Source organism: Ochlerotatus camptorhynchus, unplaced genomic scaffold, assembly GCF_037179485.1.
Source record: "Ochlerotatus camptorhynchus isolate MF236.1 unplaced genomic scaffold, CSIRO-AGI_Acam_v1.1 ptg000003l, whole genome shotgun sequence".
Classification (NCBI taxonomy): domain Eukaryota; kingdom Metazoa; phylum Arthropoda; class Insecta; order Diptera; family Culicidae; genus Ochlerotatus; species Ochlerotatus camptorhynchus.
In genome coordinates this window covers 1,404,895-1,423,252 of record NW_027040495.1, presented here as the reverse complement: position 1 = coordinate 1,423,252, position 18,358 = coordinate 1,404,895, and the positions used below count along the sequence as shown (strand labels likewise).

Below are 18,358 nucleotides of genomic sequence, written 5' to 3'. Positions count from 1 at the left end.
TGTAGCTGACGACATTCTCCAGACATGTCCCTTTGCATTCATCAAATCTAAGACACTCGAAGACCCCGTGCTCCAGTGTTTCGTCCACATTGCCACACTCTGAACAGAGGGGTGGACTTGCGTGTACGAACCGATTTATGTAGGTACTTCCTGAAGCAACTTATAGAAATTACGTTTACCTCTCCATGATTTATGTTCACCCAGGTAGAGAACTTCGCTATTAGCCTATGAGTCCATCTACCGTTCTCCGCCGGTCATGGAATCCGCTCTCATAATTTTTCGTATTCCTCTGATTTGCTTCCGCTTGTAGCGCTCGATGACCTCCACTAAGGTGATGCCGATATGGATCATTCCGGCGATAACGAATACTGTGTGCACTCAGAACTTGTATGGTCATGAGCAGTGATGGAAAAGTTCGCAAAAAATCACTATGACTCGCGAACGTTTCCCTTGGAGAACTTCGTGAAATATCGCGAACTTTTCCAACACTGGTCATGAGCCTGAACGTTCTGTTCAACTTCGCTTGATTCCAGTACTGCAACCCAGGCTGGTCCTCCGTACCTAGATATACACGAAGATACACTAGCTAGAAGATGCCTGTTGCTACAGCTTGGTCGTGAGTTGTTCGGCATGATTTTAGCTAAGGTCGTGATGGCCTTCAGTAAGTACTCGGAGGCATAGTCGACGTGGCTATTGAAATTAAGCCGGTCACCTGTCATCGGCGATGACGATGATTTCTGCTTGTTGCACCGCTCTGCAGTCAGTTCCGTTTTGTGATGCGCTAGATTCGCTCCTTGCATCCAGTTTTCGACCGTTTTGAACATCTCGGTTGCTAGTATTTTGACTTCTTACGTTTCGTCTGGTATCAGATCGTTGGACCAAGGATGGAGCCTTGTGGAACACCTATACTCAGGGTGTCGACTCATTGATGAAAAATAAATTCCTTAACCTTTCGTTACACGCGCCAACTTTTGTAACACGAATACTCGGGCGTTGTACTTTGTACAACAGTGTTAGTTTACCATAGCTATTTTTCCGGTGGGCTACCAATCGATCTGAAACAAACGAGTAATCCTTAAAAAGCCCCGTAACGTGAGTAGATCACCTTTTCGTGGTACGGTACGGGATGTAAAATCTACCACCGATTTCTAGTCCCGACTACTTCAAAATAGGGGTACAGGATTTTTCAGTAATCAAAGGAACACATCTTTGTCCTTGTTACTTTTTATGCCTTGTTGATAGTGACAGGACTCGCCTTTGTCCACCGAGGATGATCTTGAAACAAGGAAAAAATGAGTTAGTTAGTCTTCATATATGTGATTCCTAATCATCTATTCGTTGTTCTCTATTTAGTTTGAAGTGGTTAAGACTAGGGTTCTGATGCATGGTCATTATTGGTGTCATTCCTTAATTTTGTTGCTAAGGAATCCAATTTTGACTTACAAAGGGGCGCGCCTTCGTCGGGTGTGTCAACACTCCGAAGGTTATAAATAGCGGAACCTTTCAATTAGAGTCGGATCCTTGCGATAAATGCAAGAATGACAACTGTAAAAAAATCGAATACTTCATCATTTCTCAATAGTGATGGAGTAATACGACATGCACTAAACTAAGGACACGGGATATACTACAGTAGATCAAATTACTGGTCGCAGTGGTCTTAGGTCCCGAACAGAGAAAAAAACTCAAAAAACTTGTATTGAACTAAACAAACTAAACTTTGATTACAGTAAACCCCCAAAAAATGCAGATAGTAGGGAAAATGCAAATGGAAATCGCGTAAACGGTGTCCATACTACGTGGTATTTGACTTAATTGGTTACAACATGGAATATCTCGAGATACTACCAGATAGAAAGTTACTGTTTCGATAAAAGCTGTTCAGGATATCATAACCTTTTCACCGGTGGACAGTAGTTAAGAATTGTCTCACTACGTAGCGCTAGCATGCATGTGAAATTATCGCAAGTGATATATCTCGAGATCCTGACTGGATAGAAAGTTACTGTCTTCGACAAAGTTGCTCAGGGGGTCAAATCCTATTGCTTGGTGCACAATATCTCAAAATTTTATCACTACGCAGCGCTAGTATACACGTTTTCTCACTTTGTGAAGCTAGCATACATGTTAAATTCTCCCATATAAAATATCCCTAGATCCTAAAAAGTGTCCGGCAAAGTTGTTCAGGAAGTCAAGATATTTTCACTGGTGGACAGTAGTGCAGATTTTTTTTACAAATTTTATTGAACGGCTACGCAGTCTTTGTTAAATTGAACGAGTTTTTATTTACCCGACGTTTCGACACGGGGATTGTGTCTTCTTCAGGGGGAAAATAGTATTTTTTTCGTTTTTTGTCTTATGTTTTGTCTAACTTTAACTGTCCGGTCTCTAATGTGTTGGTACATGACGTCGGATACACTATGCTATGAACTTGTAGTACTGGCAAAAGGCGAAAAAAAAAATTTTACTGCGTAGCGCTAGCATATATGTGAAATTCTTGCATGTGATGTATCTCGAGATTCTGACCAGATAGATAGCTACTGAGTTTGACAAAGTTGTTCAGGTGGTCAAAGCCTATTGCTTGGTACACATAGTTCAGATATTTCTCACTACGTAGAGCACGTGCAATTATGGCATATTAAATATCTCGACCAGCTAGAAAGTTAATGTATTCGGCAAAGCTGTTAACCCCCTTAAGTACTTATCTCCTAGGTAAAAATGTCAAGATCACAGGTATAAAAATGAAACTACAATGTGTAGAATCGGAACCTACCTAACAAAAAAAAAACAAAGATTAAAGTAAACTAAAGGAGTAAAATCTTTACAAATCAGCTTGACCTGCCGTTTAAGTGCAGCTCTGAACGCTTCTTCATCCCTGTTGGTTGTGTCACATGCCCTTGCTAACGTACAACTCGTTTGCGTTCAGGTCCGGAGAACTACTATCTACACGGAGGGTTTCGACAATGAGTTCCTTTTCGAAATGCTTTGTCTTTAACTTGCACTGGCCTGTTCTCGACACTCTCATTGCTCCAGGTGTCTTTTACCGGATCGTCTGATGGTCGCTATGGGTATATCCCTCGCACAGTCTCCAGTTCATATTTATCGCCAGCGACGAGCGCAGAAGGTAACGTCTATGATGGATTCTCGACCGTCTCGGTGGAAAATGCTGATGGTGCCTTCGTTGGCTATTTTGCATCCGGCTATTTTCGCCGTTACAATGATTGCAACGTCACACTTTGTTTCTGTTGTGGATTTCCACAATAGGTGCTGTACTGTGTCGCAATGATTGGGGTTTATTTGGGTCACCTCCATTGTCTTCAGACCACCATCGCTGATTGGAATGCTCTTTAAGCCACCCGTAATGTTGTAGTTTCTGTCCTCTGATCTGCATGCACCAAGGAAGCTACTTACACCTCTTGCGATCTTTTACACAGCTGAGATCTGTCTTGGACTAGTGCACTAGTGAGTGAAAACTAAGTTTTTTACCACAGAACTGGTATAATTCATCTGAAAAACTTTGCCGAAAACAAGAACCTTTTATTCAAGCGAGCATTTAAATAAAAGCAGTTTGAAAATACATGGCACACTGGTGTGTGAATTATGAACTTTTCTGTACACCATTCAATAAGTCTTGTTAACCCAAACAAATTTTCCGAAAACAGCAACCTATAATCTAGTCAAAATTCTAAGGAAAAGCAAATAATTATAAATTATATAGCACACTAGCGCCGCCTGGTGAGCAAGTTCTGATATTTTTAGGTCACAGGACGTTAGAAATCAATTTCGCCCAGTGAGCTTAGGTAGTACTCACCATGAAAGAGAACCGATAGGGTAGGCTTCATTGGCCTTGGTACTTTCCACAGAACATACAAATACATGCATTGGTTGGCATAACTGTGGAACTGTATCTAGAAACTAAGTTTAGAAACGGCAAAGCACTCGCTACAGAAGCGTAAAAATCCTCGAAAAAAAAAATCAAATCAACCCAACTAAATGTGAAAGTTTTTTTTAACCACAGACAAATGTTCATAGAACGAGAGAATGAATAGTAAATTCCATTCAATTATGCTACCATTTCTTATCCTTGTCAGAGACGCGTATTTCATCTACAACATGTAGACTCCTCAGTATCTCTGCACATTTTAGATGAAATACGCGTGTTTGCCAAAGATTAGCAATTAGGATAGTGGAGTTTAATGTAAATTTCTAGTCCTTCTCTTTTTTGTGAACAACTATTGAAGAGATGAACCATTCAAAGCCTGAAAGTCTTAAAAAAAAGATTTGCATGATCAGCTATTATAGACGCCAGCATTTACTGCCCAGATATCGATGATTGATTGACGTCGGTCTCTATTCCGCAATCGAACACCAATCACCGGTGGACATCGAATGCCATCCATTGACGGCAATCGAATGCCAGGCAGGCGGCTTCCATACCTAGGTAGATATCGCACCCATCAACACATGGGCCGGAACCAACGGCTTTACTTTCCTTAGGGGGGACTAGGGTGACACTGGGGTGAACAAACTGCCATGCTTACCACTACACAACCGGCGCCGTCAAATTATCTATGATTTAACAAAATAACAGTGAGATACCTGGCCCATTGATTCACAAAAAAGTACATCTGTCAGAGCAACGAAAGTAATATAGGATAACACTAACCCAGAGAAATATATTCCAACAAAATTGTATTAAAAAGATGCTTGAGTGTTAATATGAACCATTTTAGGTAGTTTTTTAGATGGTTACCCCAGCACTTTTATTACGGCTTAGAGATGAACTAGCCTAAGGCTAAAAATCTCTTTAATAAAGCCTTAAAAAAAATATTACGGTTTCTGTGGCCAATAAAAAATAACGATTTTATTTAAAAACTTTATTACGGAGATTTTTAGCCAAAATAACGACTGAAAAAAAAACATATATTTTGAATTAAGCCCTCCTTTAAGCTAAATTAAAAGCGCTCCATGAAATCATAATCAAGCGGTGAACCGTGCCCAAACAGGGAAATAAAATTATAAGAATATCCTTGCTGAGCATACACATATTTCCGAAGCGACATAAATGGTTCATATGAGCCAACCGTGAATTCCAAATAGGGAAAATGGATCTAACGTTGGCCTTTCTCAATGTTGACAGTAGAAATGACTATTTCTGGATGCTAGTGATAAATTAAGATAAAATTCTATACATTGGATTCAATCCTTGGACCCATCATAAGGGCACTTAGCCAAAATTATACACATCAACCCTATATCCTGGTTGAATCTATGGGAAGAAAAAATCCTGTGCAATAACAGTATTTCATGCCTCATTTATGGTTTATCGACACCAACACCGCCGTTGTCATGATCGTCCGTTAGAAGTTACGGCAGGCTTAGCACTTAAACAGGCTTTGCACTCAATTCTAGCTGCTTTTTGGGCCGAAGTAAGGTTTCCGGGAACAAAAGGGATGGTATGTAGCGAACCGTATATTGCCATCATTTTATGGCTTATTTATTATTCCTTCCATACCACCACCTCCGGATGAGCTTGTTTGTGGCTTGCAGCATGATGACTATGACTGGTGGTGTGTTACGAACTCAAAGCTATATGACATGGGTGGGAACTTACTACAGAGTCGTATCTGTGGGTCCTCTTCCCTACAGGCGCCATACTATAATGCTGATTATTCAATCAATCTTGTAACAGGTTCTCAAGCTCATCGGCACCGAGAAGGATATGGGGCTATAATTTTGATAGATTTGTTATTTTCCGCAAGTTTGTACACAGATATTAGTGAGTGTCTTAGGCGGGGTAATGCTCTATCATGAAGCTGCTAATGGTCTATAATCTATGGTTACTTAATTACTGCCTCCATGTTGATAAATAAACCAATTATTACGAAACTAATTCGTTCCCATTCACACTTTATTGATGATATAATGTATGTTAATGACCGTGAGATTTAATTTACAATTACGAATATTCTTCTTTATTTTTTATAATAATTTTACAGAAAACCACTTCTAAATATATGAAAGAAAGCCATTGTTTTGTTGTGATTTAACACATATAAGAATTATGTATTTCACGGATGGATGGATTCCATTCAGGTTCAAACTCCAAACAAGCTCTGTAAATTTTGAACTCTCATTTTAATCGTTAATGGAAGCAGTAAATATTTTCGATTTTCGTGTACAACATTGCACTGAGTGCTTATCGTCTCACCCACTATTTTTAATATGATGCGTCATTGTTTAGAACTCTGTTTTGTGCATGTTGATGCGACACAAAATACATAGTTGCTAACCGAACCGACTGAAAGTCACTGTGTATTATCGAAAACATTAATCACAACACCGATAAAAAGGTGATTATCGGAAGCCATCCTCTTCCTGCCGACCGTTTATTCTCTTCCGTTGGTAGGTACTCGGAACGTAAGCCAATCCCAGCTCACTCACGCCACGGCCGGTCTACCAACTGCGAACAACACGTCCAACCCATTAATAAGCTCTGCGGTAAATAATCATTTCGGAAGTTTTCGTAAAATTGCTCGCACGCCTTCCAACACCAGAACAACAACGTGAACACACCCCTTGTGATGTAGCGTGTCGTACCTACGTACATATAAATAATCCTTCCGTTGCTCAGATTTGCAACGTGTAATTTGTTATCTACCGGAATAAATCTAGAACGCGATTGAGCAATAAAACAAGCATCGATTGTGCTTCCGTCGGAGGTATAGCATCTTTGCGCGGTTTGGTTGTGATCTAAGGATAAACACATGCATACAAAGCTGCTCCGGAGATTGCAGTGTCCCTCTTTGGTATTATCCTGTGCATGAGGGAATATTGAAGTCAGCCACTGCACTTCCAGTTGACTTTATGCGCTGCTAACGAAACATATGCCTGCCATCAACTTGAAACGTGTACTTTCGTCTTAAATCTGACCGAGGGGTAACACACGTTTGCCAGATGACTATTACCGATTTGTAAAGCAGGAGATGCTCCGATAAAAGTGCAGTGTGCATTCCGTGAAGTAGTGAACAATAAATACAGAGAATACGATCAAACTTCACTGATGGTTCCTTCGTAAAAGATAAAGTGGGCTTTGAAGTAGTAGGAAAAAGTGTGAATGTGAAGAGAAGCCTCCCTGAGAGAAAGTGTGAATGCGAACGAGAGCCAGCTCACGGTGTACACTCCCGATCATAAGTTTGGGGTCACCCTTTAAGGAACATGTAAATGTTTTTACTAAATTTACGACCGATGTTCGATCTTTATAGGCCATTTGAATATGGTATTGCCTAAAATTCTACCAAATATCGAAATGAAAGTGGTAGTAAAACCCTTACTCTATACCCATCAAGATAAGTTTGTGAAAGTTTTCGAATATGCTTTGAAGTTAGAGGAAGCCGGTCGTGGCATTGCCATCATTGTTCATAGACGTATCGAACAGCAAATTCTTTCTTCATTTGAAACCAAAGTTTTTTACGCTTTGGGAATTTCTGTCGAAACCAAATTTGGACATGTTAATTATGCTCTTGAATCTCTGACTACTTCTATACCTGAAGCAAGAGCTGCCTCAGTACCAAAATGCGAGGTTAAATTGGATTCAATTATAAAAGACGACGATCTTCAACTCTCCGTTTGAAAAATGACCGTAGGCGGCAATATCAAAGAACACGCGATATTGGTATGAAAGTAATCTTGCGGGGTTTGCAAAAACAAATTAAAAAGTGATTCTCTGCCCTGAGGAACAACACTTTTGAAAATAATGTTCCAAAATTTGACCCAAGTTTCAAACCCTTCTGGAAGCTCACAAAGTTTTTGAAGAAAAAAACATCAAAAGCCTATTCCAGCGCTTAAGAAGGTGGTAAAATTTTGCTCACAAATTCGGAAAAGCTCAAAAACTTGCTAAAGAATCAGGTTATATGAATATTTTCTTTCGAAAAAAAATCTTGTTGATGATTCCTGTGGGCCTGATTTTCGCGAAGTAAGATCTATAACTTAATAACTAATAACTAATAACTAAATTCTCAAAACATGGAAGCTTGGTAAAATTATTTAACAGATGTTTCCATTTGGCATACTTTCCTGATAAATGGAAAAATGCAAAAGTTATTCCAATTTTGAAGCCGGATAAAAATCCCGCTCAAGCTTCTAGTTACCGTTAAATAAGCAAACTTTTTGAAAAGATGATTCCTATTAAAGTACTACCAAGATACAAAGAATTTCGAATGATGAGACTTTAGAACTAAATAATGAATAATTTCAAGCAAAAATCGTTGCAATCCTCTATTGCGACGATTAATTCTTTTTATATTAAGATAAGATTTAGTTTTAGTTTTATGTTTTAAGATGAAAATTGTTATGCTATCATGCAGGTACAGGTAACCTTTTTAAAATACTGAATTTCCAAGGCATTGCTCCTGCCACTCTTATAGATATATATCATAACAATTAAGTCTAGGAAGTTACTGTAATAGCTCGAGCACCTAGGATAAAATTAAATGTAATTTATTTTTTTTTTCATGTGACCTTAAACGAATGATCTGGAGTGTACATTTCCCTCTACGCGTAGACCATGAACGGCTGCCGTTCACGAATATGGGAACGAACTTTTTCCGAGTGTAGAGCAGTTTCACGCCTACTGACCAATCGATTTTAGTTTTCGCTCTCCGAGTTCATGAAACTTCGTTTTATCGTTCAATAGGTGGGGAGGAGGCGGGTAATGATCCAAGTTTGCACCGGAATTCGGCCATTTTTACTCACGCCTATTTTTTCCATTTTACGTATTTGATATTTTTTCAATAAATCATAGATTATAGCACGACAATGGCTAATCCAATCGAAATGACGTCTGAAATAAAGTTCAAGGAAATTTGATTGTCTTTTCCGAACAAAATTAACACTGATTTATTTTTTCAAAAATAAAAAAAACTTTAATAATTTTGAAAACTAAAAAGTACATTTTTATGATTTTTAAAGTTATGCTTACTTGTAACTTTATAAAAAAAAGTTCAAAATATTTACTAAAGGTTTAATTTTTTCAATTTTGGTCAACTTTGAAGTGACTATTGAGTCCAATATCAGAAAAGTTCAGCTAGTTAGTTCAGTTTAATCAATTTATGAAAAGTTAGGAGCTTTCGAGTAAACGTAAGCTTTTTAAATTATAAAAAAAGCACTTTTTTGCGATTGTTAGCAGTTTTTTTCCCATTTTTTACGAAAATTTGCAATTTATCTTCAGCGTGTATTAAAGGCAATCTAGTTTCGTGCAATTTTGTCCTATTGATGTATGCTCTATGATGTTTCTCGCGAAGCTGGTGAAAGCAGCACACAAACTGTAGTGTTTACCTTAATAAACGGGACCATAGACTAACGATGCCGTATATGGTACGACCATACCACATAAAGTTGGGAGAATATCCCGAATTGGTGGTTAGGCGCTTCTTATGGTTATTATTTATGCTGGTAGTGACTCAGCAAGCTGTTTGCAAGACCTAGAACTCCAAACAGCCGTACATACAGGCCATCGAGAAACACACTAAGAAAAAATGTTTACTTTTTGTTGGATACCAGGAAATTCGGGAATTGCGGACAACCAGTGATAGAAATACCCTATCACGAGAAGACTAAATCAATCATTCGAATCAGAATGGTGGCAAAGCAGAAACAGCGTTCTTCGATAAAATAAATATACAGGTTCACAGGCCTGGAAGGACATGAACTGTAGAGCTGATCAGCGAATACTTACCACAGGCAGACAGGGTCATCTGATAGAGAAGGAGAATTCAAAATGTGTAGCACATGCTACGAAAAGTTAACAAAGGAGCATATATGCATATATACAGGTTATATCGAGTTATACCAGTCACTTTTGACTTCCATCCTTAATATCTCGCTAATTACAATTGAATCATACACTTTAATATTACAAACAGATGGGAAATTATCTCATCTGTCCGATGGTGTTATTACTTTGCTTGTTTGAATGATCGTTCGCGAGAAATCGGTGATGGAAGTCGAAAGTAGCAGTTACGTTAATGCAGGAAGTACGAAGACTTGATGAAAAATCAAATATTATCACATCCTGTAGAACAAGTTCTGAGTTCTTGAGAACATCCAAATGAGTGAAGAAAAAGTGGTAAAATTCTTAAAATCAGTAAATCTGTATGATCAGATCGAATAAAGTTTTATGACACAAATGACCGCAAATGTTAAAACCTCGGCTGTCGACAGAAGCAAACCACTCTCAATGTGTGTCACGCGATCGTCTGTTTACTGGGTTGTTTTTTCCGTCGATCTTGTTTTCCGTGCTGAGCACCAATGCTACCGACGTGCCAGGAAGGCAGCTCCCACACCTGGACCCTACCTATCGACCCATCAACTCATGAACCGGGGACCAACGGCTTTACTTCCCATCCGAAGGAAGGCGTGATCAGAGATGTTATGCCTCAGAACATCCCGGCGGCGCCGACTGGGATTGAACCCAGGCCTGCTGGGGTGAGAGGTAATCACGCTTATCACTACACCACCGGCGTCGTTTGGTCCACCTCGTTGTTCTTCATCAGCAGTTCTTTCAGTCGATGCGTCGTCGACTTTGGAAAGCAACCGTTTCGTGATGAATGTGTGAGTGCTGACCACGTTTTGCGTCCATTGCTGCAATGGAAGCGCTCTGACCCCCGTTCGCGAATCTGTCATACAATGAAACCACTGGAAGTGACTCCCGTTCTGGTGGATGAGGCTTATTGGATAGCGGAAGATAAAATGTTTATTTGTTGTACCTTTTGACTATAGTTTTAAGATGTATTGTATAGTGAACAATAGGGTGTCCCAAAATTGCACTATGTCTGGAAATCTTGAGGCTCACCCTCCAAATGATAGCTAAGGGTGTTACAAACAAACTTTTGTAAGGCGGCAACTCTGGGAAATGTTGTTTAGAGGTCGCCCCAATGAGATTTTTGAAAAAAGTCCATTTTTCATAGCTATTTTCCAATAAATATTTTTAGTTCTTTAATTTTCGGTTAAATCTCACCCTTTTATATTTTACGAAGATTTCCAAGGATCAAAACAATAAGAGAAAAAATTGCTACGGCATGTTCTGCGTCAAAATTATTAGTTGCAATTTTTCAAATACTCTAAAATGATGTTTTTTGTTGTGCATCACTGCATTCAATCATCAAAAGTGGGTATCAAACATAGCGCTATTATCAATCGAATGCAGCAGATATATGGGAAATTTCATAAGCAAAAACTTTGCTCAAGACACTTTAACCTCATTTTTAATCGTTAAAAAGTTATTCGTGATTTACTGTGGATAGAAAAGTTCAGAATTTCAATACTTGCAGTATGTCCACCAGCAAATCAAACTATCATTGAAATCGATAAATACAAATCGCCTTCTTTGTTGCAAATCATTTCATAACATTTGTTTCGAAGTTTCTAGAATTCAATAGGAGGATATATGACCGGAGAGTGATCACCCAATTTATTAGTTTCCATTTGATTGCCGTAGCAAGCAGCACCAAAAAAGAAAATCATGTCACCAAAAACCAAGCTCAAGTCGGATCTCATCACCGGTATTGCGAGTAAGCATTTGCCCAGAAACCATTTGTCGTCGGAGTTGGACATCATCAGATACTTTCGATTCAAGCATGAAACCCAACAATTTTCAATCGGACCAAGCATTCAAGTTGGGGCTACTGCATTTGATTGATAATAGTGCTATATTTGATACCCACTTTTGATTATTGAATGCAGTGATGTACAACAAAAAACATAATTTTAGAGAATTTGAAAATTTGTAACTAACAAATTGGACACAGAACGTGCCGTAGCAATTTTTTCTCTTATAGTTTTGACCCTTGGGAATCTGCGAAAAATATAAAAGGGTGAGGTTTCACTGAAATTTAAAGAACTAAACATATTTATTGGATAATAGCTATGAAAATGGACTTTTTTCGAAAATATCATCGGGCGACCTCTAAACAACATACAACAGTTTGTTTGTAACACCCTTAGCTATCATTTGGAGGTTGAGCCCCCAGATTTCCAGACATAGTGCAATTTTGGGACACCCTAGTGAACAAGAATTATCGGCTCTGTAAAGTTAATTCGGTTGAGTCTTATCAAGTAAATTAATGAACAAAAAAAAATCTCAATAATGAATTTAAAAAATAAAAATATCGGGTACCTACGGATAGGTTAAACCTAACTTTTATCCAGAGAGCTTACTCACAATGCTCAATTAGTGCGTGGCAAGTCGGGCTTGCTGCCCTGGTCGTGTAGTGTCTAATTAGAGGAACGTAACGGCGAGCAAGTGTCTAGAAGGGTGTCCTGCCATGAGGCTGAAGGTCATTAGGCAGAATGGTTACTAGGATGGCCTAAAACTTCAATTTGTCAGGAAGCCTGGGGGTGTTCTCCAAATTACAGCTAAGCGTGTGACAATCAAACTTTTTTATGACGGCTAGTACTAGTACTTGACTTGACCAATAAATTGAAACTCCGTTCATAGTGACTATATGACTGTCACGCAGTACAAGTACTTGACTTGACCAATAAATTGTAACTCCGTTCATAGTGACTAGGTTTCAAAAATGAAGCTAGATGTTTATGCGGGAATATTATAAGTTAAGTTTTGGAAGCGTTTGGAGAAATCTTCCATTTTTATAAATAAGAAGAGACAATATCTAAACTTTTCTGTAGTCTGCTACAAATAACACGAAGACTTCTTCCTTTAGCCTGTATCATCAGCGAACAGAGCGAACATTCAACCCTGAGGCAAATCATGGAGGTCCGATGTGAAAATGTTATACAATATAGGTACAAGAATGCTACCCTAATATAAGTTTTCATATCTGACATTAATAATGATGGAATAATGGAAATAATGATTTGGCTCTATAAAGTTTATTTGGTTGCGCCTGTACAAATAAAGTAATTATATAAAAAAAAGCATTCAATTAATTTTGAGGTTCAAATCCGTAAGAGATAGGCAACGAGTTATGGTACGACGGGCTTTTCGTCAAAAACTTTATCGAACAAGAATAAAAACTAAACTTTAAGTATTTATGCCTACCACCGTGAACTTGTCTGAATGGAACTCTAACGCATATTTACGCTTTTCATGTGATTGGCTCATGAAGTGTAGCGTAAACAATATCTGCAGCTTCCTCCCATCGTATACTTCAAAGCTAGTACGTAAAATAAATGTAATCACAAGTGTGTATCCACACCTCTTATATGCTATTGATTGAGCAATCATGGCAAGCGAAGGACGGTTACTGGTCAACGGTCTATTTTCAGTCTGTAGTTTAGATACTGACATGGGCATGATGTTGGAAGCTGAACTGTTGGTTTTTATCGTCCTAAAGTTTTCTATCTATTTCGAACTAACTGTTTCATAGTATGGAAACAGTTTCCGGAATACACTAGTCACTAATAATAATTAAATTTTCACTGCCTGGAATTTGTGGATTGTATCAGGGACACACTACGTATCGTTAATTTAAAATTACGTGTATTTTATGCATTAGAGCAATTTTATAAATGTTCAGAGCTCTTCAAAGTGCTAACATTTTTTTAAATATCGATTAGTAGTTTCAATGTTTCAAAGATCTTATTTTTAAATTAAAAGTTTAAGTTTCACTTGAAAACCATTTTCGAAAGTTTAATATAGTGGTACAAAGTTAAATTCAATTTTATCTAATGCTAAATTAGAGATGATAAAAAAGTATCATTAAAAACTTCTCTACGTTGCTTCGTTATACTGAACACACCAAAAACTTCTCAATTTTTATTGTGATATAAACATTCATTCAAGTAAACTTGTATTTCATTTCACGCAAAGGAGCAATATTGTTTACAAAGATTTACAACTGTTCATGAAATGTCTCAAAATTTTACACGATTTATAATGTATACTTATATGACGCTCAATTTATGTGCATCATATTAAATAGAAATTTACACTACTTTTTTGAACTGTGTAGGCAAAAACCAATTTAAACACAATATCGTCTAAAGTTGTTATTGCAATGCTACCAAACAAGCAAACATAAAACGCTTGAAACAACAGCCGCTTGCTACATTAAACTCCCACCGCTTCGATGTCCAGAAAGTATGTCCTTACTCCACCTCCCCAATGCAAATGTTTCAATAATCCATTCAACCATTCACAGCATGTTTGCGCCATTCAACCGAATAAATAATATTTTTTTATTTTTCTCATTCTCCTACTTTTTTTCAGTGATCGATTGCATCGTCAGTGAGTGGGGACCGTGGAGTGAATGTGACACCGCCTGCGGAACCGGTATGATGTCACGGACCAGGATAATTGATCAGAAACCGCAAAACGGTGGCAAGCACTGTCCATCACTGGTGCAAAAACGGGGCTGCCAAGGACTCAAATGTCACAACCATCACGATCGGAAGGTGCTAAGAGGTGAGTGTGGTGTTGGGAACAGGAACTGGGGACATACAGATTTATTCCGGACGCACCATTGTCTTTTTTGTGGGCCAAAACACGCATTTTTGGTACGACGGGAGAAATTAAATTTAACACCCCGGTACACTGCCCATAAAAGCATAACAGCCACATCTTTGCTTGATTTTCTACTCAAATTGGACTGTTATGCGAAAATGGGTTGTACATGATGTGTACGAGAATGTTTTTCCCAAATTTAGCAACCGCATTGATGATTCGATAAACTTCCGTCCGGGACATAATTTTAACGATTGTTTTTTTTTGCCAGCCAGATTCTGTTGTTGTTCACTTGATAATGAGCACAAGCAATCTACGACACACTTAAAAACGAAATAATTTTTAAGGTTACTCTTGGTAAAATACACTCTACGAAAAAGTCATGTAAATTTCGTTACCCTGAGACCGACACATTCAAGCAGCCCTTATGACATAAGAATAAGTTGCAAGAGACGAGATAATCAGTTCAATCAAACGCACTTTTTGTCGAGTTGCGTATGTTTTGGTTTCGGTACACTTAATTTTACATAACAAGTTTGTTTACGTTCCATGATACGTCAAATATGAATTTAGTCACGTGTGAAAATAGTAATTTTTGAGAGTGTACATATTAATCCATACCTTGGATGTGTATGATCAAATTATGCTTGCAATAATTCGCTACCCAGGATGGTGAAACCATGGGGTTGTATCCTAGATACAACTGCAGTTTAATTTACGACTATGCAAAGCTGGTAAAACATTTTTACCAGACAATTATTGAATATTTTAATAATTTTCTAATATTTCAAATATTTCCTATCGAACCCTTCAGCAATCTGTTAGAATACATTTTTGCAGCTTTGTCTCTTCAAAAGTGCATGTCAGGCATAATGGCCGTGAGTTGCTTCACAGCAAAAAAATAATTTTGATATCACATCAAAGTGGATGCACTACAATCATGTCGAAAATTTCATGTAATTTTTATGCCCACATAAATAAACAAATGCAGTAAAAGCAGCGTAATGTCAGTTCATGCATTGTATTAATGATAATTTTGTCCTTTTTAGCAAGTAATATTACACCATATTTTCGACATGATTGTAGTGCATCCACTTTGACGTGATATCAAAATTATTTTTTTGCTGTTTTCTTAATGTCGCGGTCTCAGATGTTTTCGGAAAGGTTTATAACACTTAAACACTATTTCTCAATTTTCGACCGGGCACAGTTTTAAATTCCGGTGTCCCCGAATGTGTTCCAAGAAGCTCGAAATGTTCTCACACAGATCATTGCAAAAAAAAACACCGCATTTTCACTTTCCATATAATGTTTCTCGACATTTACGCTCAACACGCACCAATGATAATGACTGCCGCGATACTTTTCAGATAACGCCAAGCGCAGCACGATGATGCTGTTTTACGTTGAATGCATGTAAATATATAGTTTGTGTAACTTAAAAGTTAATGAATAATTAATAATTAACTGCAACAGTATAATTAAATGATAAGGTATGGAGTTTAAGTTATTAGAAATAAGATTATTATTTACGTTTATGTAAAGGCAACATTTTATCAGATTCAGCATAACGTGAATATTTACAGATTACGTCATCTTCAATTTTCAAATATTTTTACTTTGTAGGTAAAATAATCGAATAAAATTAGATTATACAGTGATTGCTATCGTACGTCGCATAAAAAACCAAATACAAAATTGGGTGTCTAACGGAACTTTCACCACTATACTTTCATCTTCTCGTCTATCGTATAAAATGTGCACTTTATGTCTGATGTTTGACGTAAATGGGCCGTTTACACTTATGCCAGTTCACTAGCTCAGCCAGCACAACCAACTAACACGAATTTCAGTTGTTCCGGAAATCTCATGCTGGTAATTGCTGACGCCCTGCTTACATTATACTGGCTACTTTTTAGCACAGTGCAAATACACTAGCGCTAGCAAAAAAGCACCACATGTAATCACCACATAAGTATCTCCAACTTTGTAATCGGTAACTTCACGCATGAAGTAATAAAAACATGATAAGTTAAAGTACATAACTCTAGATGGGAGCTTACCACCATAAAAATTACATGAGATTTTCGACATGATTGAAGTGCATCCTCCTGGAAGTAATATTTAAATTTATATTTTGCTGTGTAGGAATAACACTTCTTTCAAAAACGGAAAACAAAATCTGCATGGCAGGAGAGCACGATACTAAGTGATGGTTAAATGAAAATCATTGACATTTTCCAAAGCAACATCTCTATTGGATATCCAATTTACTTTAAAAATATTCATCCATGGAAATTTCGTGTAGTTTTGGTTCATTGTATTTTGATTCTGTGAAGCTCGCGTTAATGATCATGATTGGCTGTAAGAAGCTGATCATAAACTACAGTTTTGAAATATTTTAGACTCCTCTTCCCTTGCGTACCCAATCCTTTATACTTTTTTAGTGAAAAAATGAGCAATAAATATGAATATCATTCAAGTGAAGGAGCGTGATAAAAAAAAAGGAATGTTAAAAATGCATAATCCTTTTCTTTACCCAAGAACCGAGCACGATGCCTCGGAAATCAACATAAAAATGTAAGACATGGCATGGGAGAAAGGAATGTTGATGATTCATAAACCTGTTCTGATTGTTATGAGAAGATTGTAGATTATAAAATGAATAACTGGGACCTTGTGGGAGCTATGAATGACGAATGGATAAAAATAGGTACACTGAAAAGAAAAGGATGAATGATGATTCTTCCGATGGTGGCTGGCATAGCACGCATGCCGCCATCATTATAGTCGGTTTATCCGAATAAGGCTCATAAGCAAATTCCGGTGTGGCTCTCGGTATTTATTTAAAAGTGCAAAATAAATAAACATTGCATTCGTCATTTCAAGGATGTTGAGCAGATATTTGTAAGCGATTTGAGATTTCTCACTTCTTCATTCAACAATCTTCGTGTCAATCAAACTATGTTATTTGATGCTGGAGAAAACATTTTGAAAATTTGAAAATTCAAATTAAAGTTATTTACACATTTTAATACTTATGGCCTAAACACCTAAACTAGCTCGGAAAAATCTACAACAGCCGATTACCTCGGCATTTACTTTTGCTGATATCTCTGCAAAATATCTGTTTGTTAGCTGATATCTCAGGAAGATGTTATTTGTTAGCTGAGTCTCGGCAATTGTTTGACTGAATCTCAGCAAAATAAATTGCAGAACTGCTCGGCTGTTGGAATCTCGACGAAAAAATTTAAGTGTGTACTACTAAAGTTCGCTAGGCTGGATAAGAAAAGATCCTTTAAGATTGGTTTATATAATAGTTAACTTTAATAGGATAGGTCGATGTTATAGTGTTAATAGTTCAATTTAATGTTTTTTTTTATAATTTCTGCTCATCTTTTCTATCGCCAATGACCAATTTATTGAAATGTTTTGAGGACACACTGCATGAGTTTTAACTTAATTATATTCATTCAACATCTTCATCCTCAGAGAAATTGACAATTGTCTAAGGGACAACTGCACGTTGAGAAAACTTGCAGATGATGGCGTAGTGTCTATGACAGGACCCAGAGAGGCCAACCTGCAAGGACCCTTACAGGATACCTTAGACAATTTGTCTACTTGGGCTATCCAGCTAGGTATCGAATTCTCCACGGAGAAAACTGAGTTGGTCGTTTTTTCTAGGAAGCATAGCCCAGCACAACCGAAGCTTCAACTTTTGGGTAAGCCGATCACTCATTCCATGTCTTTCAAATATCTTGGGGTCTGGTTCGATTCCAAATGCACCTGGAGATCCCACATTGAGTATCTGAAGCGGAAATGCCAACAAAGGATCAATTTTCTCCGAACAATTACCGGAACGTGGTGGGGAGCCCATCCGCAAGATCTTCT

General features: G+C 37.7%; 1 protein-coding gene across 1 annotated transcript in view; it reads left to right on the top strand.

Annotated features, from left to right (window-relative positions):
* The window catches only part of LOC135712115 (somatomedin-B and thrombospondin type-1 domain-containing protein-like), a 119,971-nt gene that overhangs the window by 90,761 nt on the left and 10,852 nt on the right, over positions 1–18,358 (top strand). The window contains exon 3 of the mRNA XM_065235118.1: positions 14,231–14,425. Within this exon, the coding sequence (XP_065091190.1) occupies positions 14,231–14,425 (195 nt within the window). The remainder of the gene's footprint in view (positions 1–14,230; positions 14,426–18,358) is intronic.